General features: G+C 44.6%; 1 protein-coding gene across 10 annotated transcripts in view; it reads left to right on the forward strand.

The window, feature by feature from the left end:
* Positions 1-24,611, forward strand: part of FUT8 (fucosyltransferase 8) — a 374,060-nt gene that overhangs the window by 126,313 nt on the left and 223,136 nt on the right. For all 10 annotated transcript variants that reach the window (XM_063948117.1, XM_063948115.1, XM_063948114.1 and 7 more), the window contains one exon: positions 6,569-6,902. In XM_063948117.1, coding sequence (XP_063804187.1) covers positions 6,700-6,902 — 203 coding nt within the window. In that variant the 5' untranslated portion in view covers positions 6,569-6,699. The remainder of the gene's footprint in view (positions 1-6,568; positions 6,903-24,611) is intronic.

Here is a 24,611-nt window from a genome sequence, read left to right on the forward strand (position 1 = left end):
AATTGTTTTGTTTGATGAATGTTCATGAGAATTGGTAAAGACCCAGTTTTGTGTAGAACATGCACTAATTAGCAAACTGTGTACTTTTGCCATTGAAGTAGCCAGATGCGTTAGAATTCAGTGCTGGGAATAATGCAATAGACTTTTATTAGGGTTGCAGGTAAAATGCAGTCTATCGGGAACCTGGCGTTCAGGAGACAGACTCTGGAACCCTGACAGCTGCCATTTTACCGACAGACTGAAGTCCGACACCCACCTATTATTCGCACTCTGTTGGTGGGTCCACACCACCAACTAAGCAGGAATAGAACCTGTGACGAGTGAAGCGAGCCACTGGGCCCGATTCGTGGCAAATGCAGCGAGTCCGCAAGGGGACTCACTGCCGGGATTCTGGCAGACGAGATGCCACTGTTGGTGTACTGACAGCCAGCCAGCATATCATACCAGATCCTTTTATTACTACTGGTTATTGAATGGACTATAATATCTTTACCATAAAGTAGACATCCATGTGTTCATATTAAAATAAAATCTGTTAACTACTTTTTATGCATCATTATTTCTACAGTATTTTGCATTTGTTTTTCTCTTACGTCCTAGATGATGCTGGGGACTCCGTAAGGACCATGGGGATAGACAGGCTCCGCAGGAGACATGGGCACTTTAAGAAAGACTTTAGATCTGGTGTGCACTGGCTCCTCCCTCTATGCCCCTCCCATAGACCTCAGTTTGATACTGTGCCCAGTGGAGACTGGGTGCTTTTCAGAGAGCTCTCCTGAGTTTCCTGTCAGAAAGTATATTTGTTAGGTTTTTTATTTTCAGGGAGCCTGCTTGCAACAGACTCCCTGCATCGAGGGACTGAGGGGAGAGAAGCAGACCTACTTCTGTGAGTTTCAAGGCTCTGCTTCTTAGGCTACTGGACACCATTAGCTCCAGAGGGAGTCAGAACACAGGTCTCACCCTGGAGTTCGTCCCGGAGCCGTGCCGCCGTCCTCCTCACAGAGCCGGAAGGTAGAAGCTGGGTGAGTATGAGAAGAAAAGAAGACTTCAGAAGCGGCAGAAGACTCCATGATCTTCACTGAGGTAACGCACAGCAGTGCAGCTGTGCGCCATTGCTCCCACACACCTCACACACGGCAGTCACTGTAAGGGTGCAGGGCGCAGGGGGGGCGCCCTGGGCAGCAATATAAACCTCATTTCTGGCAAAAGAGATATATATACAGCTAGGCACTGTATATATAAAGAGCCCCCGCCAGTTTTTATTATATTTAAGCGGGACAGAAGTCCGCCGCCGAGGGGGCGGGGCTTCTCCCTCAGCACTCACCAGCGCCATTTTCTCCACAGCACAGCTGAGAGGAAGCTCCCCGGACTCTCCCCAGCTTATCCACGGTGAAAGGGGGTTTCAGAGAAGAGAGGGGGGCACATAATTGGCAGCAAATAATAGTATTACAGCGCTACTGGGTAAACACATTGTGTGTTTTTCCTGGGGTATTAGCGCTGGGTGTGTGCTGGCATACTCTCTCTCTGTCTCTCCAAAGGGCTTTGTGGGGGAACTGACTTCAGATAAGAGGATTCCCTGAGTGTGTGGTGTGTCGGTACGTGTGTGTCGACATGTCTGAGGTAAAAGGCTCTTCTAAGGAGAAGATGGAGCAAATGTGTGTGTGTGTGTGGTGTCTCCGTCAACAACGCCGACACCTAACTGGATATGTGGAATTAAGTGCTGAGGTAAATTTATTGCACAAAAGATTAGAGAACAGACAGGGAATCTACCCATGTCTGTCCCTATGTCGCAGGGACCTTCAGAGTCTCAAAACGCCCACTATCCAAAATAATAGACACTGATACCGACATGGAGTCTGACTCCAGTGTCGACTACGATGATGCAAAGTTACAGCCAAAACTGGCAGAAAAGTATTCAATATATGATTATTGTAATAAAATATGTTTTGCATATCACTGATGACCCATCTGTCCCTGACACGAGGGTACACATGTTTAAGGGGAAGAAAGCTGAGATAACATTTCCCCCCTCTCATGAACCAAATGAATTGTGTGAAAAAGAGGGAATCTCCAGACAAGAAACTGCAGTTTCCCAAAAGAATTCTCATGGCGTATCCTTTCCCTGCTAGGGCCAGGATACGATGGGAATCCTCCCCTAGGGTGGACAAGGCGTTGACACGTTTACCCAAAAGGTAGCGCTGACATACCAAGATACAGCTACCCTCAGGGATCCTGCAGATAGCATGCAGAAAAGTACTTTGAAGTCCATTTACACACATTCTGGTACACTACTCAGACCGGCGATTGTGTTGGCAGGGGTTTATAGCGCTGTAGCAGCGTGGACAGATACCTTATCAGCGGAGATTGAAACCCTAGATAAGGATACCATGTTATTGACCCTAGGATATATAAAAGATGCTGTCTTATATATAAGACATGCTCAAAGAGACATTGGTCTACTGGGTTCTAGAGTCAACTCTATGTCGATTTCTGCTAGACGTGTCCTGTGGAACATGCAATGGACAGGTAATGCCGACTAAAAGAGGCATATAGAGGTTTTACCTTACAAGGGTGAGGAATTGTGTGGAGAAGGGCTCTCGGACCTGGCCTCCACAGCTATAGCTGGTAAATCTGATCTTTTGCCTTATATTCCCTCACAGCCTAAGAAAGCACGACATTATCAAATGCAGTCCTTTCGGTCGCAGAAAAACAAGAAAGTACGAGGAGCGTCCTTTCTTACCAGAGGTAAGGGCGCAGGGCACAGCTAGTTCCCAGGAACAGAAGTCCTCCCCGGCCTCTACTAAATCCACCGCATGACGCTGGGGCTCCGCTAAGGGAGTCCGCCCCAGTGGGAGCACGTCTTCGACTCTTCAGCCACATCTGAGTTCACTCACTTACAAGCTGGAATTCGAAGAGGTGCCTCCTCGCCGGTTTTCCTTATCGGCCCTACCGGTTTCTCCCCCAGAAAGGGAGATAATATTAAATACAATTCACACATTGTATCTCCAACAGGTGGTGCTCAAGGTTCCCCTCCTTCAACAAGGAAGGGGATATTACTCAACCTTGGCTGTAGTCCCGAAACTGGACGGTCCGGTCAGACCTATTTTAAAATTAAAATCTCTGAACCTATACTTGAAAAGGTTCAAATTCAAGGTGGAATCGCTCAGAGCGATCATCGCCAGCCTGGAAGCGGGGGATTTTATGGTGTATCTAGACATAAAGGCTGCATACCTTCATGTTCCCATTTATCCACCCCATCAGGTGTACCTGAGAATTACGGTACAGTATTGTCATTACCAATTTCAGGGTAATTGGGGGAAATGATGGTGCTCCTACGCAAGCAAGGAGTCACAATTATCCCATACTTGGATGATCTCCTAATAAGGGCGAGATCAAAAGAGCAGTTGTTGAACAGCGTGTCACTTTCGCTGAAGGTGTCACAGCAACTCGGATGGATTCTCAATATCCCGAAGTCACAGTTGGTTCCTATGACTCGTCTGCCCTTCTTGGGTATGATTCTGAATACGGACCAGAAATGGGTTTATCTTCCGATAGAGAAGGCCCAGGAACTAATGACTCTGGTAAAAAAAACCTATTAAAGCCAAAACAGGTGTCAGTGCATCACTGCACTCGAGTCCTGGGAAAGATGGTGACATCTTACGTGGACATTCCCTTCGGCAGGTTCCATGCGAGGACTTTCCAATGGGATCTACGGAACAAGTGGTCCGGATCACATCTACAGATGCATCAGTTAATCACCCTGTCCCCTAGGGCCAGGGTGTCTCTCCTATGGTGGCTGCAGAGTGCTCACCTTCTGCAGGGTCGCAGGTTCGCCATCCAGGACTGGATTCTGGTAGCCACGGACGTGAGCCTCCGAGGTGGGGGAGCAGTCACACAGGGAAGAAATTTCCAAGGTCTTTGGGTCAAGTCAAAAAACTTGTATTCAAATCAACATCCTGGAGCTGAGGGCCATATACAACGCCCTTCGGCAAGCGGAAACATTGCTTCGCGACCTACCAATTCTGATCCAGTCAGACAACATCACCGCAGTGGCTCATGTAAACCGCCAAGGCGGCACAAAGAGCAGAGTGGAAATGGCAGAAGCCACCAGGATTCTCCACTAGGTGGAAAATCATGTAAGCGCATTTTCAGCAGTTCATTCCGGGAGTGGACAACTGAGAAGCAGACTTCCTCAGCAAACACGACCTGCATCCAAGAGAGGACTTCTTTAGGAAGCCTTCGCACAGATTGCAAGTCAGTGGGAACTGCCACAGATAGACATGATAGCGTCCCGCCTCAACAAAAAGCTACAGAGGTATTGCACCAGGTGAAGAGACCCTCAGGCAGTAGCTGTAGATGCCCTAGTGACACCGTGGGTGTTCCAGTCGGTCTATGTATTTCCCCCACTTCCTCTTATACCCAAGGTGTTGAGAATGGTAGGAGGGAGAGGAATGAGAACAATCCTCATTGTTCCAGATTGGCCACGAAGGACCTGGTATCCGGATCTGCAGGAAATGCTCACAGAAAATCCGTGGCCTCTTCTTCTAAGACCGGACCGGTGGCAACAGGGGCCATGTCTATTCCAAGACTTATCGCGGCTGCGTTGGACGGCATGGCGGTTGAACGCCGGATCCTAGCGGATAAGGGTATTCCGGATGAGGTCATTCCTACGCTAATAATGGCTAGGAAGGACATGACATCTAAACAATATCACTGTATATGGCGAAAATATGTTTCTTGGTGTGAGGCCAGGAATGCTCCTACGGAAGAATTCCATCTGGGCCGTTTCCTTCACTTCCTGCAAACTGGAGTGAATTTCGGCCTAAAATTAGGATCTATTAAGGTTCAGATTTCGGCCTTATCCATTTTCTTTCAAAAGGAATTGGCCTCTCTCCCTGAAGTACAAACTTTTGTGAAGGGAGTACTGCATGTTCAGCCTCCTTTTGTACCTCCGGTGACGCCTTGGGACCTTAACGTGGTGTTAAGTTTCATTAAGTCACACTGGTTTGAACCACTTAAAACGGTGGAGTTGAAAAATCTCACTTGGAAGGTGGTCATGTTATTAGCCTTGGCTTCGGCTAGGCGAGTGTCGGAATTAGCGGCTTTATCACATAAAAGCCCCTATCTGGTTTTCCATATGGATAGAGCGGAATTGCGGACCCGTCCTCAATTCCTGCCAAAAGTGGTTTCATCCTTTCATATGAATTATTGTGGTGCCTGTGGCTACGCGTGACTTGGAGGATCCCGAGTACCTTGATGTGGTCAGGGCTTTGAAAATTTACGTGGCCAGATCGGCTACAGTCAGGAAAACAGAAGCTCTGTTTGTCATGTATGCAACCAACAAGATTGGTGCCCCTGCTTCAAAGTAGACTATTGCTCGCTGGATCTGTAACACGATTCAGCAGACGCATTCTACAGCGGGATTGCCGTTACCTAAATCGGTCAAGGCCCATTCCACTAGGAAGGTGGGCTCTTCTTGGGCGGCTGCCAGAGGGGTCTCGGCGCTACAGCTGTGCCGAGCTACTACTTGGTCGGGTTCAAACTCCTCTGCAAAGTTCTATAAGTTTGATACCCTGGCTGAGGAGGACCTCCTGTTTGCTCAATCGGTGCTGCAGAGTCATCCGCACTCTCCCGCCCGTTTGGGAGCTTTGGTATAATCCCCATGGTCCTTACGGAGTCCCCAGCATCCTCTAGGACGTAAGAGAAAATAAGATTTTAAACCTACCGGTAAATCTTTTTCTCGTAGTCCGTAGAGGATGCTGGGCGCCCGTCCCAAGTGCGGACTACTTCTGCAAGACTTGTATTTAGTTATGGCTTAAATGAGGGTTATGTTATAGTCTCATTGGTCTTGGACTGATGCTATGTTGTTTTCATACTGTTAACTGGATAGTACATCACAAGTTATACGGTGTGATTGGTGTGGCTGGTATGAATCTTGCCCTTGGATTAACAAAATCTTTTCCTCGTACTGTCCGTCTCCTCTGGGCACAGTTTCTCTAACTGAGGTCTGCAGGAGGGACATAGAGGGAGGAGCCAGTGCACACCAGATCTAAAGTCTTTCTTAAAGTGCCCATGTCTCCTGCGGAGCCCGTCTATCCCCATGGTCCTTACGGAGTCCCCAGCATCCTCTACGGACTACGAGAAAAAGATTTACCGGTAGGTTTAAAATCTTATTTTTTTAGATTCTGTTTCACAATAGGTAATTGGTGCATTTGTTCTATATATTCTTAAGAAGTTTACTAAAATGTTACTAACGTGTGGAAAAACAGGTCTGTGTTAAACAAATGGGGATGTAAGGGGGAGGGTGCAGTTGCCACTGGGGGAGTCTATAGCCAATGAGGGTTGGAGTAATTGCACAATGGCCTATGGACAATGAGGTGTGTGAGACACCCTCTAATTATTATTTTTTTTCAATAAAATTGAGTTAATTGAAACCCATTTTCTTAAAAAAATAATAAAGGTTAGACCCCAATTTAATTTGTGGAATTTCATAAAATGGTTACATGATTTCATTATTACTACCTGACCATGCTTAATGCTCAATATAACTTTACGTGTTTCTATTTAGACTCCTCGCATGACCGGGAAGCTTGCCAGATGGCTCTCATGCTGAGCAGGATCTGATCATTGGGGAAAAGACATACACCCGGACTACAATGTTTCTTTCATGAGACGGCACACTGTGGGTGGAACTTGAAGATGCGGCCATGGACAGGCTCCTGGCGTTGGATAATGCTTATTCTCTTTGCTTGGGGGACATTACTGTTTTACATTGGCGGGCACTTGGTGCGAGATAATGATAACCCTGACCACTCCAGTAGAGAACTGTCTAAGATATTGGCTAAACTTGAACGCTTAAAACAGCAAAATGAAGACTTAAGAAGAATGGCAGAATCCCTCAGGTAAGTGGAACTCATTTAAACCTAGCTAGGTTTTTTCACAGTAATCCTCTTTTGATAAAAATAATGGACTGTTCTCATCGCTGATTTGATACATTAATATTTCATGTTCTAAAACGGTAATCTACAGATGTGTCCCTTTACATCTTACCGCAGGCTATATGGTAGTGGGTACACGCATTCTGGCTACCCATACAGTACATCTGGGGGGTGCTGGCAGGAGTAGTGGGAAGCGGTGCTCCTGCTACTCACAACTACACAGGGCATATGGCGGAGGTGCATTAATGGGGGTTGCAGGAAGCTATGCTACCGCTTCCCATAGCTTTTCTTTGGTATCCGGCTGCACACTCCCGCTACCCATACCAGTCAATGAGAGAGCTGGAGCCGCACTATGTACGCAGCGCAGTTTTGCCAGGATACGCTACTACCCACCACAACATTATATAAGGACACATCTGTAAGAGTTTTCCTTTATTGGTTGACTGATTGGATGGCAAACGTTCCAGATAGTTGGGTGTCTACCTCAAATACATTGTAGTTGATTCAAGTAGTGCAAAGAGTGGAGAAGTGGACCGGTGGAGAAAGTAGCCCATAGAAACCAACCAGCTGTGTGGAAACACTTATTAAGTACATTCTGTAAAATTATAGACGCTGATTGGTCGCTATGGGCAACCTCTCCGATGATGCACTTCATCACTCTTTTCACTGCTTGATACATCAACTCCATTATTATTTTTTTTAGAAATAAAGGAAACCACTTGGATAGTGGACAGCAGTGTGACTGAGATCTTCTGCTGGGGGTGGCAACAAGTCCTAGTTGCTGCCTCCCCATATTGTACGGTTTTATTATTCTTTTAACCTGTATGTTCATATTTTATACATGCGAAAATAAATATATTTTAAGTAATGAAGAAGAGAGCAAATATTGTGGTATATACAGAAAACTCCCACTCTAGTACATGTTGCAAATACAAGCATATTTTTGTCTGGGTTCTAAGTTCAACTTAGATGTTTGGAGTCTGGAGCCAGACAAGTAGCCAATAGTGTGGAAGTCATTTAATATACAATTTTAAATGTAAGCTCCAAACTTATCTGCATTAACTTCCTGTATAGTGTAAACGGCTGCTTTTTGGGGCTCAAAAGTGTTCATTTCATAATGCTGCATTGACATGTTGCACAATCACCACAGACTTCTCTATGTATATTATTCCAAGTGCCTGCTCTAATCTTAGTTATTGGATAGTGCATTTTCATGCATTTACATGTATGTGTGTATGTACAGTACTGTAAGGCATAGATGATTTTAATAAGATACTGAGAGAGTTATTTATCAAAGCCGAAGAGAGATAAAATACTGGCCAATCAGCTTCTGTCCTGCATTTTACAGGCTGTGTTTGAAAAATGACAGACAGGAGCTGATTGATTGGTATTTTATCGCTTACAATTGCATATCTCTCCAAGCTTTGATAAATACCCCCTTTAGAGAGTGAAATCCTCACCTGAAGTGGGTTGCTGATATACAAGCACAAGTAAGAAAATGATGATAACAATGGAATATGAAGTGATATTAAAATAACATCACACTATGGAGTATATTCAGTTGGCGTCGGATACATTCCGACATGCATTTGTCGGAATGTATCCGACAACCCCTATTCTATCCCATCTCAATTCGACTTTTTCAAGTCAAATTGAGATGAGGAACCCAGAGGAGGAGAGGGGAGGGGGGAGCCGCAGGGAGACCAGCGAGGGACAGCCGCCGGCAGACAGAGGAGATCAGCACTACAGTAGCGCTGCAGGAGGATGTCACACAGCCGCCCGACCTCACGGCAGTGTCCACCCGGCTCCATCAAGCTTGCTGGAGCCGGGTGGAAGCTGCCGTGAGCGGCGCGGCTGTGTGACAGCCTGCTGTATCGCTGATCTCCCCCGTCTCCCTGCGGCTCTCCCCCCTCTCCTTGCGGCTCTCCCCCCTGTCCTCCTCTGGGTGCACATCTCAGTCCGACATTTTTGTATGTCGGACTGAGATGGTCGAAAAGAGTGCCAAAACCTGTCTGTTTTGGCCCCATTTTCAACACTAGCACGTGGATCGGCAGCTATTTCGTCGATCCACGTGCTTTTTTCGACAAGTCGAATTTCTCAACTTGTCGAAAATTTTGAATAGGCCGGAACCCCTTCCGACCTAAATAAAAGTCGAAAACTGCTGTCTTTTCGACAGACGGCAGCTTTCGACGTCAATTGAATATACCCCTTTATGAAGCTATTTGATTTCCGGCATTGAGTCCAATTTGTGTTACAACGTTAAGTTTGTAAATCCAAAAGGACCCTCTATAGTACTGTATAATGCCAGCTTCTCTTTCTCTTTTCTGTATCACTGGTTTCTTGAGTTACATGCTCCATTGGCTTTATATTGGAGAGTGCCAGGATTCCGGTCATGTTCATACCTGTTCCCCTGGCATTCGTTATGTGTGGATAAACCACATCATATGTTTCTGACATGTTTTTAGATGCGATTGTTGCCTCTTAGTCTTCCCCACGTAAGTTAGCTGGCACACAAATGAATATATAATACAAACATTGAGTTGCATGTGATTAAACCGCTGATGCTGGTGTGTATATCCACTAGGATATACTGAAGTGTCTTTGATTCTTTATCCGTAAAGTTGACCACGATACAAAAACAACACCCTCTTTCATTGTGCTTTTTCAACCAATTAGTGGTTGACTTGATATCTACAACTACTAACAAGACTATGTGATAATTTAGATTTGACAACTGGCTTAATCTACAAAGAACTACAAGTTTTTACGCAAACATAAGTACACATTCAAAGATTACATACCTGCATGCATAATGAGATAAACCTTAAATACACATTCATAAATACACATTGGTATACAACTACAGCCTGTTTGTATACTGTAGATTAGACAAGATGACACAAATAGTTAAATTCATATTTTATGTGAATCACACAGCGTGTTTTTCTGCAGTGTGCGTGTGTGTAATGTATATATATATATATATATATATATATATATATATATACTGTATATATAGTCTCAGCTATTTTTATTTGCAGCAGAAGTAAAACTAGATCTTAGCCTGACTGGCTCTGTCTATACAGAAAGTTCCCCTCTGTATGGGGGTATTTGTCAAAGTTTGGGGAGAGGTACAGTACCAACCAGTGGGCTCCTTACTGTCATTTTTGAAACACAGCCTGTAAAAATGTAAGGCAGAAGCTGGTTAACTGGTACTTGATCTCTCACACTTTTATCTCCTTCCGAGCTTTGACAAATATCCCCCTGTGTGTGTGAGAAGGACTTTCAGCATCCAGTACAGCACTCCCTTCAAGCAGTAATGGTGTCTCTCTACAATCTTGCTCCCCAGGCAATGAGACACTCTATGCCTAGACTGACAGCTTTTTATCACACCCATGCAGGTGCAAACACTGATTAACTTCCTTTGAGGTAAAAGGCCCTAAAAGCCCAAACTAGGCCTAATGGATGGAGTCTTCTCTCACTCTCCATCCTTAACCCCAGGAACCCTTAAACGGCTTTTACAGAAGCAGAAATAGCTCTTAGCAAGACATTTACAAACATTTCTAGGGTTTTAGACGGGTGTAGTAGAAACCTAGCACAAATCTATCTGCCCACAGATGCCATTCCAGTGCTTTTATCATTCTCTCTCTATATATACAGTATATATATTGAATGTGCGAATCCCTATGTGATGCACGGGACATTTACATACATTCAATTACCTGAACTGTTTGTATACCACAAATAATTTTTGTTTTCTGGTGTCCAAGTCTTAAATACTTGGTAGAAAATATACACCAGACAAAACATTCACTCCATCACAAACATAAACGTGTCCAACGTTTCGGGGGCCCGCAGCCCCTTTTTCAAGGTGTCACAAAAAAAGGGGCTGCGGGCCCTGAAACGTCGGACACTTTTATGTTTGTGATGCTTTAATACACCAATTTTGATACCAGAAGTCCTGGAGTGCCGCCGATTTTCTATATATATATATATATATATATATATATATATATATATATATATATATAGTATGTGTGTGTATGTATATATATATATATATATATATATATATATAGTATGTGTATATATATATGTGTGTGTATATGTATATATATGTATATATATATATATAGAGGGAGAGATCTATATCTATAGAGAGAGAGAAAACTCGGTAAGCTAGTACTCCTGTGCTCCAATATAGTAAAGTGCACCAGTGTCTTCATTAATTACTGATTCCCGGCAAGCAAACTGGTGGCTGACTAATAAAAGATCACTCAGGACCCCTTCTTGCTCATCAACGTTTCAGAACTTATGTTCCTTCGGCAGCATTTAAAATAAAAATGTGCACATAAGTCTATAGCTGACGCCACGTAAACAATGCTGAAAGTCCTGGCTGCGAACCATGTACTGCAGCCAATTGGATATCCCCCCTATTAGTGGAAGGCATCAGCACTAGTTTTGCCGATTACATTGACTATAAATAATCAGAATTGGTTTTGAACAACCACCCCGAGGTACCTCTGGGTGTCACAGAACCCAGTTTCGGAACCACGGACCTATGCCGTACAAGCTAATAGTTAACTACATTGTATCAAAATCCAGTAGCAGCCAATGAGACCATTGTAATTTTATAAACACTTAAAAGAAACATTGTAACCCGAGCAGTTCATTTAAGCCTGCTGGGCACAGTGTGTTAAGAGGAAAAGTCCATTAGCATTCCAATTGTAAAAGCCTACGTGATCTGCCTCTGCTCTGCTGAAGGGGAGGGACGTGATCTATGGTATGATTCTGTACCTATGGGGGTAATTCTGAGTTGATCGCAGCAGGAATTTTGTTAGCAGTTGGGCAAAACCATGTGCACTGCAGGTGTGGCAGATATAACATGTGCAGAGAGAGTTAGATTTGGGTGGGTTATTTTGTTTCTGTGCAGGGTAAATACTGGCTGCTTTATTTTTACACTGCAATTTAGATTGCAGATTGAACTCACCACACCCAAATTTAACTCTCTGCACATGTTAAATCTGCTTCCCCTGCACAGCACATGGTTTTGCCCAACTGCTAAAAAATTTCCTGCTGCAATCAACTTGGAATTACCCCCTATGTGTGGCTGAATTGGGACCCGCTTGCAAAAATGCTTTGCTGCTGGTTGATCGCTACTACCCTTTTGTAATACCCCTCTATGCACTTCTGTGGAAGGACAGTCTTTCTTTGAACATGTGATCAGTCTTGCCAATGTCGTTTTTAACTGCATGGACAGCTAATCACATAAAGTACTTGTGCAACCGTTCTAGGCAGGTGTGGAAAAAATGCTGCAAAGTAAGGATGCCTTCAAAAATAGTGTTGGTTTATTTTTATCAATTAACAAAATTCAAAGTGAATGAACAGAAGAGAAATCTAAATCAAATCAATATTTGGCGTGACTACCCTTTGCCTTCAAAACAGCATCAATTCTTCTAGGGACACTTGCACACAGTTTTTGAAGGAACTCTGCAGGGAGGTTGTTCCAAACATCTTGGAGAACTAACCACAGCTCTTCTGTAGATGTAGGCTTGCTCAAATCCTTCTGTTTCTTTATGTAATCCCAGACACACATGATAATGTTGAGATCAGGGCTCTGTTGGGGCCATATTATCACTTCTAAGACTCCTTATGGAGGAATCATTGTTCTTCTTAACGCTGGAGATAGTTCTTAATGCCATTGGCTGTATGTTTGGGGTTATTGTCCTGCTGCAGAATAGATTTGGAGCCAGTTAGATGCCTCCCTGATGGTACTGCATGATGGATAAGTACCTGTTTGTGTTTGTCAGCAGTGGGGACACTATTATTCCTGACCAAATCCCCAACTCCATTTGCTGAATGCGGACCCAAATTTACAAGGAACCTCCACAATGCTTCACTGTTGCCTGAGGACACATTATTTTACCGCTCTCCAACTCTTTGGCGAACAAACTGCCTTCTGTTACAGCCAAATATTTCACATTTTGACTCATCAGTTCAGAGCACGTGCTGCCATTTTTCTGCACACCAGTTCTTATGTTTTTGTGTATATTTGAGTCGCTTGGCCTTGTTTTGAAGGTGTGGCTTTTTGGTCATGAAGACCACTTCTGAACAGACTTCTCCGCACAGTAGATGTGTTTACTGGTTCCCACTGGTTTGTGCCAGTTCTGAGGTGATGGCACTTCTGAACGTCTTCCCATTTCAAAGTGAAGTAAGCATTATGTGTGTGACCGAATGCGCTCTCTCTGCCTGCGCCAAACGATCACAGATTGGGTTTGGGTTTCACGGGACCTGGCCAATAGGGGTTTTCCTCTTACTATCATTAACAGCCCGTTACTGACTCAACCCACTGCATATTGGGTGGATATGTTGCTGCCACCATCAGGCTCCTACCACGTGGCAGCTGGAACCATAGTTCTAGGATGTTGCCGCTGCAATTTCCTGACAAAGCTCTTTCATTTTCCACTAGATATCAGAATATGCTTTCAGGGATCCAAATTAATTCAGCCACAGGGGCAGTTAGTGAGGTTGTCCAGTGATATTGAATGATAATGCCTAGTCTGCAGTCTCCAGAAGTGTCTGAGGATTAGAGTTCAAAGTTCTGTGCAGGCCAGCCAAGTACTTATACACCAAAGTTGGTGAATCATTTTTTGATGGACCTCGCTTTGTGGTCGGGGGTCTGTTAGGGAACAAATATGATGCACTGTCTTGTTTGAAAGGTGTCATCCTATGACATAACCCCATTGAGAGTCACTGAGCAATTCACTATGACCCAGCTACTGCATAGCCTTCGAAACGTGTGGTCTGCATTTCCTATGCATTTGGTGATCTGCATTGTATAGTCACCAGAGATCTTGGGTTTCTCTGTTGCATAATCACCATGGATGTGTGGATCTATAGCTACCTGTGAGCACTACTAGCCAAAGCAAGTATGAAAGCTCTGCTAGACATATTATCTATGCAGCCACTGCTGGGCACAGACTACTTGACCCATGATAAAAAGGAAGCTATGCACAAAACACATGCAGTAAACTTCAATGGGATACCCAATGTATATACATGTATAACAGTATAACAGTGTAACACTAGTTATGGCATGCCCACATCCCCAGCATCATTTCTGTGACAGAGTAGTCGCTGCTGAGCTAATCAATTTATTTTGAAATAGACATACCCACCACTGACTAATAACAAGACTGAAGCTTACTGGGTTATTGGGGGTCATTCTGATTCGATCGCTCGCTGCAGTTTGTCGCAGCGATCGGGTCGGAAACGCGCATGGCTGTCGTCGCTGCCTAGCGATTGCCTCGGAGACCGAGGCGGTTGCTGGGCGGGAGGAGGCGCGGACCCTTGGGGGGGTGGGCCGCGGCGACTGCGATCAACTTGGAATAACCCCCCATGTCTCTGTTGCCATCTCAATAATCTAGAAATGATGGTAGACTGGAACTATTGTTTGGATATCCTTACCCACTATTATGTGAAACCAATAATTTACTCTAGAATACAGTTGCACTTATCATCAAAGACCATCAGGCATATTCAGTCAGTACGCAGCTGGACCTATTCAGTTAGTGGAGATTACCCTGTTCGTGAAGCCCTGATTGTGGATGATCCTCACAGCTTCATGAGTTGCGGAAAAAAACGCAAAATCGGGGGTTAATTTGTGGGAAAGTCCATTCATTCCTCAGTTTACGCGGAATCGTTTTGTTTCCCCAAAATTAGGCTATTTTATTGATTAGCCTTTCCCTGCACCGTAGGTATTTTAGCCAGCAATTGGCTGCCAGTTAAACCCCACGGCTAATTGATTATGCCCGAATGTATTTCTATAATGGTTATATCATTTTACTTTTCTTCTGCGTAAGTGCCTTTTTGTGTTGTGATGTTTTACTTTGTTACTTTGTTCTTCATACCTTATAGCTACGGGGTGTTGTGTGAAACCACCCTTTCCCTCTCATGTGAAGTTAGTTCAGTTCTGAAATTCATAAGCACTGTCTATTCATGAAGCAGTGAAAAGAGTGGAGAAGTTGCCCATGGCAACCAATCAGTTGCTCCGTACAATTGTGTAGTATGCAAATTAAAAATGTTACTTCAGTGCTGATTGGTTGCCATGGGAAACTTCTCCACTGGCTCACTTCTCCACTCTTTTCACCCCCATGGTCATAAATAATTATGTTGTGGCATACCATGTGGTTGGGCATCCTCTTGTTTATCGTTTATAAGTACGGGAGGTCTAAAGGCACATACACACTTGACAATGCACACGTCGTTAACGACTTCCCTTGAACAGCTGAGCAAACGACATGAGCATACACACTACCAACGACCAAAGACCATTCATCGTTGAAGCATCCAAGCTGAACAGTTTATTAAACTAATGAGCTGGTGAACAGTGGCTTGGTCGTTCACACCATACACATTCAACGACGTCTCTGGTCGGTAACGACCATAGTGGAAATTGAGCATACATGCTCCACAGATAAGCGAGGGTCGTTAACGTCCCGCGGGGCCGCGCATCGGTGGTCGTCGGATGCATACACACTTGACGATATAATGAGCGACATCGTTGATGAGGGCTGAAATGAACGACGTCGCTCATTTTATCGTCAAGTGTGTATGGGCCTTAAGCTCTGGGCACAGTTATTTAATAGCTCTGTAAGCCACAGCTTGTTAGGCGATATGATGGTGTGGGTCTATAAATTGAAAGTGATGGCAGGCTGGATCAATACAACAAAATGTAATGTCTTTTCATGACATCCAATGCTTTCCGTCACATCCGTGAGTACAGTAGAAAACATTGACGTGGCCGTTCATCAAAGTGGCATAATGGTCTGGTTTCCATAAACATTTATCGTCCCTGTGTATGTTCTTTCTGCTGATAGCTCACCAGTTATTACTCTGTTAGAACAGACACTGCTGATGTTAGAATCCACCGAATAATAACTTATTTATGAGATTGACACATACATTAGTTTCACCTACACGTTTAAATGTAATAAAAATTGCCAACATTGTGCATACAGTATGCGGGAGGGGGGGGGATTAGGGGGTACCCAACCTCGAGGATTTATTTTTAAAGTGCACATTTTAATATAACATTAGTACAGTTTTAACACGCACAACATTGTTTAGAAAATAAACTAAAATTGTGTTCATATAGACAGCTTCTCTACTTGTATCAAGACTTCTTAAGAGTGAGCATCTCCCCCTTTCTTACAATACCTTGAGTATGCTCCTGCCAGTACCTACTGTATAACAAGCGAGCTAGTGGAGAAGTTGCCTATGGCATCCAATCAACTTTGAAGTAACATTTATCAAGTGTATTGTATAAAATTCTACATTCAGGTATGTCCTCCTACATGTTGCCTCAATATGCCATGCAGTGGGAGATGCCTGGCGTGAGTGAGGAGACAGGTCCTGTGCAACTCTGTTGGCGTCTGGCATTTGCAAAAAAAAGTGTCTAATTTGCATCGCTACGTGAATAAGACGCTCAAGCAGATTCTTTCTAATAAAATTATATGCAGCATGCCTATATTCTGTGTGCATCTGTATCTGCATACAAAATGCTATGTTAGTGTGTTCTAGGAAAACACTGTAACGTTGCATTTCATATGCAGAAACAACCAAGGTTGCACACAGAATATAGACATGCTGCATATCATTTTAATCAGCATAAGCTGCCTGTGCGTCCCATTTGTTTTGCAAATAAGACGCATTTTAATGGAAAGAGTCTCACAAAAATATGCACACCACTACCATGTCACGTCACTGCATGGCATGACTAGAAAGGCTGTTTAATATGAAGGAAAGCTAGATGTCAGTGGACACGTCAGTAGCAGCTGACTGGTTGCCATGGGCAACTTAAACGAGGGTTGTCCAAAAAGTAATGCCTAAGTGCTCAACATTTTATAGATACAGATTTGAAAATTTGCAGTAAAATACTTAGAACTCTTAGTAACAGAATGACTCTAATCAAAAAATCTGCCCTCAAATATTTTCTCCACCTCTCAACCCAAGCTGTGAAGCCACTTTGGAAAGATTCCAGGGGTTGGTGTTTGACCCAGGAACGTATTGCGTTTTTTAACAACCTCTATGTCATCAAAATGTTGACCCCCCCCGTAGACAGTTTTTGAGAGGGCCAAACAGATTAAATTCAGAAGGGGCCAAATCAGGACTGTGTGGTGGATGTGGCATTATTGCCCACCCCATTTTGGCAATGGCCGCAGGTGTTGCCATCGAAGTGTAAGGTCTGGCATTGTCATGGTGTAAGATTACATTTGTCAGTGGAATTGTTGACATTTTTTTCCGGATGGCTTCTTAAGTGTAATAATGTATCGATCACTGTCGATTGATTGATTGGTTTGGATTGCTTCCAAGTAATCGATGAGAATAACACCTCAGCAATCCCAGAAGAATGTGGCCATGACTTTGTTTACGGGTCACTGTGATTTACACTTTTTTGGCCTAGGTGAACTTGGGTGTTTCCATTGCTTTGATTGTGCCTTTGTTTCTGGGTCATAAAAGAATACCCAGGTCTCATCTCCTGTAATAACATTTTCCAAAAACATCACAAGGTTGGCTTCAAAGTTGGTCAAAAGGTCATTGCACACTTCCACCCTCTGGGCCTTATGATCCCTAGTTAATTGCCTTGGAACCCATTAGCACACACTTTACGATATCCCAACTCATTGATTAGTGTTTGTATAAGGCCATGGCTACATTCATTCAAGTTCATCACTGGTATCGCTGATGGTCTTTCTGAATCATGGCATCGACTTTGTGTCGGTTCTCTGCTGTCACTGCAGTTGATGGTCTGCCACCATGAGGTTTGTTGCACCCGGACGATTCTCCCGATTGAAAACGCTTCATCCTCCATCTGACATTGCTATAGTCCATTGTATGCTCACTATACACTTTTTTTTTTCTGTCTTCTGTGGATTTCTATAGCACTGCAGCCTTCTTTTTCCAGAAATTCAATGACTACTTGTTTCATCTTGTATTCCATGCTATTTCTTGGACTACCGAAACAAAAATACATATATAGCTAGCAGACATACTCTGTATTAAACTACAAACTGACAACGTTTCAAATAAAATTTGCATATTATTTCAGAGTTATGAGCATTTAGGCATTACTTTTTGGAAAACCCTTGTACCTGCAACTATTACAATTTATATGGAATCACATACCGTGTTTCCCCGATAATAAGCCCTACCCCGAAAATAAGACCTACCCTTGCTTTTGGAAACTGGTCCAGAATAAGCCCTACCCCGAAAATAAGCCCTATCAAAATTCCCATTACCCGAGTCCGTGCACTAAATTCAATGCCCCCAGCTCCACCCCCGCTAACCCCCTTCACCACCACCCTGCTTGAGGGATACTGTACAGTACTGTATCATCAGTTGAAGACTCCAGCTCCCGGTCCCAGGGATGCATTGTGCCCTGCGCATGATGTCACCGCGCACATCACGCGGGAGTAGCAGCGGCGCCGGCGGAAAGCAAGAAGAAGAACTGGAACTGGAAAGTGCTGTAGGTGAGAAGCAGGACTGGGGGCATGGTGGCTGTAAAAGCAGGACTGGGGGCTGTAAAAGCAGGACTGGGGGCATGGTGGCTGTAAAATAAGCCCTACCCCAAAAATAAGCCCTATAGTGTTTTTTGTTGAAAAAAAAATAATAAGACAGTGTCTTATTATCGGGGAAACACGGTAACTGAACAGTAAGGCCTTCCGGGAATAATTGCTTTAAAGTGATTTTAGTACATGTATTGGGAACAAGTCACCATTGGATGAAATATGACATGTAAAGTTTACATGTATTTTGTGCCGTCAGTCTGCAGCACCTTTCAGTTATTTGAATCAGCCACAAATGTGAAACCTATACAAGTTTTCTGTTTTTTTTTTTACTGTAATTGTATATAGATGACTGGTTCACTTTAGAAGCATTGTACAACGAATATAGATGTGCGACAATTACTAGATTCAAAGGGTGGAATTCAAATGTTTGAAAAGTCGGTTGGGTGTCTGTTTTTTCCCTGTCTGTTAGATAGGAAAAAACAGACTCCCAACTGACTTTTCAAACATTTGAATCTCCCCCAAAGTGTTCATTTTGTTGACAACTTTTGCAAACAATTTGTTAACTCCTTCACAGCAGGCGACAAATCCCGTTCATCATCTGTACTACTGCACCAATAAAAAATAAAATCAGACATATTTCCATGTTCAGGAACAATAATTAGTGCTGGTGGGGAGCCAGGGAGAAGTGACGTTATCATGTTGCTGCATGATGACATCACTGGCACCTGCACTCTTGGCATCACATTCAGCTGGAAGACGGGGGTGTCCCTTCTTTCAAACAATAAGCCCATTTAGTAGTTATTGTCTAGTAATCGCATGAAATCACCAGAAAATGACGCCCAGCACTACACAAAATGTAACTGTTTTCACAGATGAATTCAGAGAACTCTTGATTCTTTGCCAGGGACCTTTAATTTCTTGTTTTTATACTGAGTCCTTATTGGCGAGAGTTACCTGTAAAATTTTGCTGTTTTGTAAAGGTTGATTAATACCATGAACTACTATTTTTTTGTGATGTATGATATACAGGTATGTACTCACATTTGCACGTAACTTGGTCTTTCTATGGCATAATATTTACGTGTGGCTAGCATATGTTTTCAGTGGTTCTGTGCGTTACGTACGCACACAGCATCTATTCGCGCTAGCCATGAGTGTCCGCGCCTATAACTGTAAACCAGGTATGCCTTTTAAATTGAAATAGGGATCATAAAGTACAATTTTTAAAATTAACCGTGGCATTTTTTCACTGAAAAATAGTCATTCTTTTCAGTTAGGGTGTTCTGAAGCGGTTTTTTTTTTTCTCACACAACTTTTATTCTTAATTATTTCTCCAGTTCTAGTATGTTCTTACTACTATCCACAAAGAGTTTTATTCTGGGAATAGAGCGTTCGTTCACTATGGGGTGTATTCAATAGCTATGGGAAGCTGCCATCTGGGAATAGAGCGTTCGTTCACTATGGGGTGTATTCAATAGCTATCGGAAGCTGCCATCTTGTCGGAAAGACTGTAGCTTCTGACAGATTTTGGTCGGAAGGGGTTCCGACCTATTCAAAAAGTGCAGTTTTTTTCCGACAAGTCGGGAATTCCCGACTTGTCGAAAAACACGTGGATCGGCGGAATAGCCGCAGATCCGCGTGCTTCTGTCGGAAACGGGGCCAAATCTGACAGGTTTTGGTCCCCTTTCCGACAATCTCAATCCGACTTTAAAAAAAAGGCTGATTGAGGTGGGGAGCGGTGTGGCGGGCTATGGGGAGCAGGGCTGGCAGGTACCTTGATGGCCGTCCTCCGGCCAGGCACCTCTCTCCCTGCAGCGCGCACTGTGCGGCCGTGATGTGCGGCTCAAGCAGCTCCCTGTGTTCTCAGACATGGGAATCTGCTGACAGCTGCACTGACACCGGCCAAATTCGACTGTCGGATTAGGCTCAAACAGACAGTCTGATTTGGCCACTCTATTGAATCCATTCCGACAAATGCAACTTCCATTTTTCTTTAACTAGCAGAATCACAAATGTCCATAATCCCGTTTCTTCTATACTCTGCCCTGTATTGGGTACTTTATTTTGTGCCGTCTCAATGAGTGATGTCCTGTGATATTTGAGGTGCAAGTGGGCGGGTACGGCGTACCCGTAAGAATTTAGCCGTGGGTACGCCGTACCCACACCGATGGGCCGCCGCTCCTCTTCCCTCCCTCCCTCTGCTGCTCCACGCCGTCCCCGCCGCTGATGTGAGGGGAGGAGAGCGCAGCCTGCGCCTCTCCTTCCCCTCAGTCTCCGGCGGGTGTCATAGTTTAATTCAGCGCCGATCCGTGAGCCAATCAGAGCTCGCACCGCGAGTTCTGATTGGCTCACGGATCGGCGCTGAATTAAACTGTGAGACACCAGCCGGAGACTGAGGGGAAGGAGAGGCGCAGGCTGCGCTCTGCTTCCCTCACATGACAGACAGGACAGCAGCGGCCAGCGGCAGCGGTGAGCAGGGAAGGGGGGGCATGTTATACCTGGCACTGGGGGATATCTGGCACTGGGGGGGGGGGGCATTTCTATCTGGCACTGGGGGACATCTGGCACTGGGGGCATATCTGGCACAGGGGGCATATATACCTGGCACTGGGGGATATCTGGCAAAGGGGGGGCATGTATACCTGGCACTGGGGGATATCTGGCACTGGGGGGGCATGTATACCTGGCGCTGGGGGATATCTGGCACTGGGGGCATATCTGGCACAGGGGGGCATATATACCTGGCACTGGGGGATATCTGGCACAGGGGGCATATCTGGCACAGGGGGGCATGTATACCTGGCACTGGGGGATATCTGGCACAGGGGGGCATGTATACCTGGCACTGGGGGATATCTGGCACTGGGGGGGCATGTATACCTGCACTGGGGGATATCTGGCACAGGGGGGCATATATACCTGGCACTGGGGGATATCTGGCACAGGGGGGCATGTATACCTGGCACTGGGGGATACCTGGCACTGGGGGGGCATGTATACCTGGCACTGGCGGCATATCTGGCACTGTAGAGGCATTTCTGTATCTGGCACGGGGGGCAATGTATATCTGACACAGTGGGGGCATTTGTGTATTTGGCACTGTCGGGCAATGTGTATCTGACACTGTGAGGCAATGTATATCTGGCACTATTGGGGTCATACGTGTATCTGCCCCTCCCCCCATATGTGTATCACGCCCCCATTTTCATTGGCCACGCCCCATGTGGCATTTGGCCACACACATTTTTTCTACTTGCACCACTGTTAATTTATACAACCCACTGTTTTTATCCAAATTCTCCATTGTGTTTATCCATGCAGAAGTAACCATTGCCTGCCTGGGGTAAGAATTCCAGGGATTCACACATGGGAAACTCAAGTTATGCCAGTATATTGCAATGGAGTGGTTTAGGTTAAAAAAAAAAGACTGCCTAACATCAATCATTAATGTGAATGTTTTTTTTTTTTCACCTGTGAACAATTTTAAGTGCAATAGAATACATAAACAATGGGAACAGGGAAGTTGTTTAAAGACTACACCCTGCTATACAGGTGTAGCTAGTTGGTTTAATCAAGAATATTTATGTAGGCACGCTCACTATACCCGGTGAAATAAAATGGGCCTGATTCTGGTGGCAGTAAAGCAAAAAAGAGCAGGTAACTCTGAACCTGGACATACCATGTTGCAATGAAATGGTTGGAAATACATATCATGGGGTAAATTTACTAAGATGGGAGTTCTATTTAAGATGGGATGTTGCCCATAGCAACCAATCAGATTCTACTTCTCATTTATCTAGTACTTTCTAGACGATAATACCTGGAAACTGATTGGTTGCTATTGGCAACATCCTATCTTAAATAGAACTCCCATCTTAGTAAATTTACCCCATTGTTTTTGCATGCAATGTAAATACTGGCTGCTTTTGCATGTAGCCCATAGCTTTATTTTTACACTGCAATTTAGATCTGAGTTTGGACACATCCGATCCAAATCTTAATGTGTCTGCACATTTTAAATCGACCATCCCAGCAGTGCAGCATGGTTTTACTCAGGTACAAAGTTACCTCCTTTTTTTTTTTTTGCTTTACTCCCACTTAAGGCTCATGCGTCCAATTAAGGCATCTGAACAAAAATAGCTTCATTGGAATTAATAGTAGGTTTTTGGACAACTACCTTTATACAGTAGATGAACAGTGTACTCGTGTAAGGATCATTGTGGCTTAAGGCCCCCATACACTAATACGATTTGGCCCTTTTCTACATGATTTCGACCCATCAGGCTGATGATAGTGTGAAATGTATCACTTTTCTAGGCTTAGTACATCTCCCCCATAATGAGCGAATAAGCCACAAGGGCGATAAGTAAAGGCGGAGCCTCAAGACCACTTCCCACTTAATTTCATACAGTGATGTGAGTGTTTCTATAATACCCCTTTCAGACCGCCTGAACCGGGTGGCACCCAGGAGCCTAACACAGAAGCTCCCAGGGTGCGACCCACCTCAGGCGCCCCTCTGCCGCTGTAAGCAATCCGGCATATTGCCGGGTTAGTGACGCGGCGGGGGTGGCGCTTGGAGATCACATGATCTCCAAGTGCCGCCAGTCCACACACAGTGAAGAGGAAACAGGTCGCATTGACCCGGCTCCCGTTCATACTGCACAGCGAGCCGGGTTGAACACGTGTTATACCCTGCTCGCTACCCGAGTTGGAATACCGGGTCACTACACTCGGTATTTCAACCCTGGCACCTTTCAGACCGCACATGAACACGGGTTATGCGCATTCATGTGTCAATAACCTGTGTCCATAGTTGGCTGTCTGAAAGGGGTAATTACTCATACCAAGAGACAGGACATATAAAGAACAGCAAGGCATGGAGGACAACATAGCTCCGTGCACACCAGTGTAAAATGGGATAACTGAATGTAAAAGGACCCTGACTGGAATGGTCAGACATGTTTGCTGTAAGCCTCCGTCCGTTATAGGCAACCTGTGGGACGTCAGCTGCAGTGGAACTCAACATCCCAGCATGCACAGCCACAATTTTGCTATTAGGGAATGCTAAACTCTGTCAGTACATGCTGGGATTTGTAGCTCTGCAGCCACAGGTTGCCTTCCCCTGCTCTATGTTATGCTATGACAGGCCTGGCAAACCTGTGGCTCTCCAGCTGTTGTGAAACTACACATCCCAGCATGCCCTGCCACAGCTTTAGCATTCCCTAGGAGTGAAATTGTGGCAGAGCATGCTGGAACTTGTAGTTTCACAGCAGCTGGAGAGCCACAGGTTGGCCAGATCTGTGCTATGACATTTAGCAGACAGAGAGGGGGGGGGGGGAGGGGGCTTTTCCCTCCCCTGGTATCCCCCCAGCACACTAAAAATTATCTGTAACCATACTTGAACCTATCTGGTAATAGAATTTCAGAGAAACTGATCGCATGTGTTTGCAAAGACCTGTTTAGCTGCTGAGTTGCGTCAAGGCTTCTCTGATATCAGCAGTCCTAACACTACATAATGGCAGTGCCCACATAGGGCCATGTGATTTGTCTACAGTAAGGCCTCATTATAAAGGCTCATACTAAAACACATCCACACAGAGAGCTAACTTACCCGGGAGCCACCCCCAGGATCTCCCATTAGCACTACAAGGAACAGCATGCCTTCCAAATACTGCTCCCATTCAATGCCATTCTCACACATGCAGACAAACAGTGGCATCTGCTCCATCATTCCTGGAGATAATTATAAATCAGGTGCTAGAAAGGGGGAGGAGTCACAGACAAACGGCAGACAGAGAGGGAGAGTGCTTCCCCCCCCCCGGTATGACATTTAACCTGTAACATCCACGGTATTCCTTGCATGTTTGATGCTTCAGCAGTGTATTCCGCCACACACATCACTGCCATAAAAAGTCTCTGTATAGTGGTAAATATATTATTTTGCATCGTATAATATGTATAAGGGATTTGTCAGCATTGTTGATTCAATGCCTTGAATAATCCATTTTCTGCATGGGCGGTCGTCTGCATATGTGTTATTGCATGCTTGTAGGCAATGTTCTGTTACAGAAGCTGTGAGAATAGGTGCTGTTCAGTGGCTGAA

This window comes from Pseudophryne corroboree, chromosome 12, assembly GCF_028390025.1.
Source record: "Pseudophryne corroboree isolate aPseCor3 chromosome 12, aPseCor3.hap2, whole genome shotgun sequence".
Lineage (NCBI taxonomy): Eukaryota > Metazoa > Chordata > Amphibia > Anura > Myobatrachidae > Pseudophryne > Pseudophryne corroboree.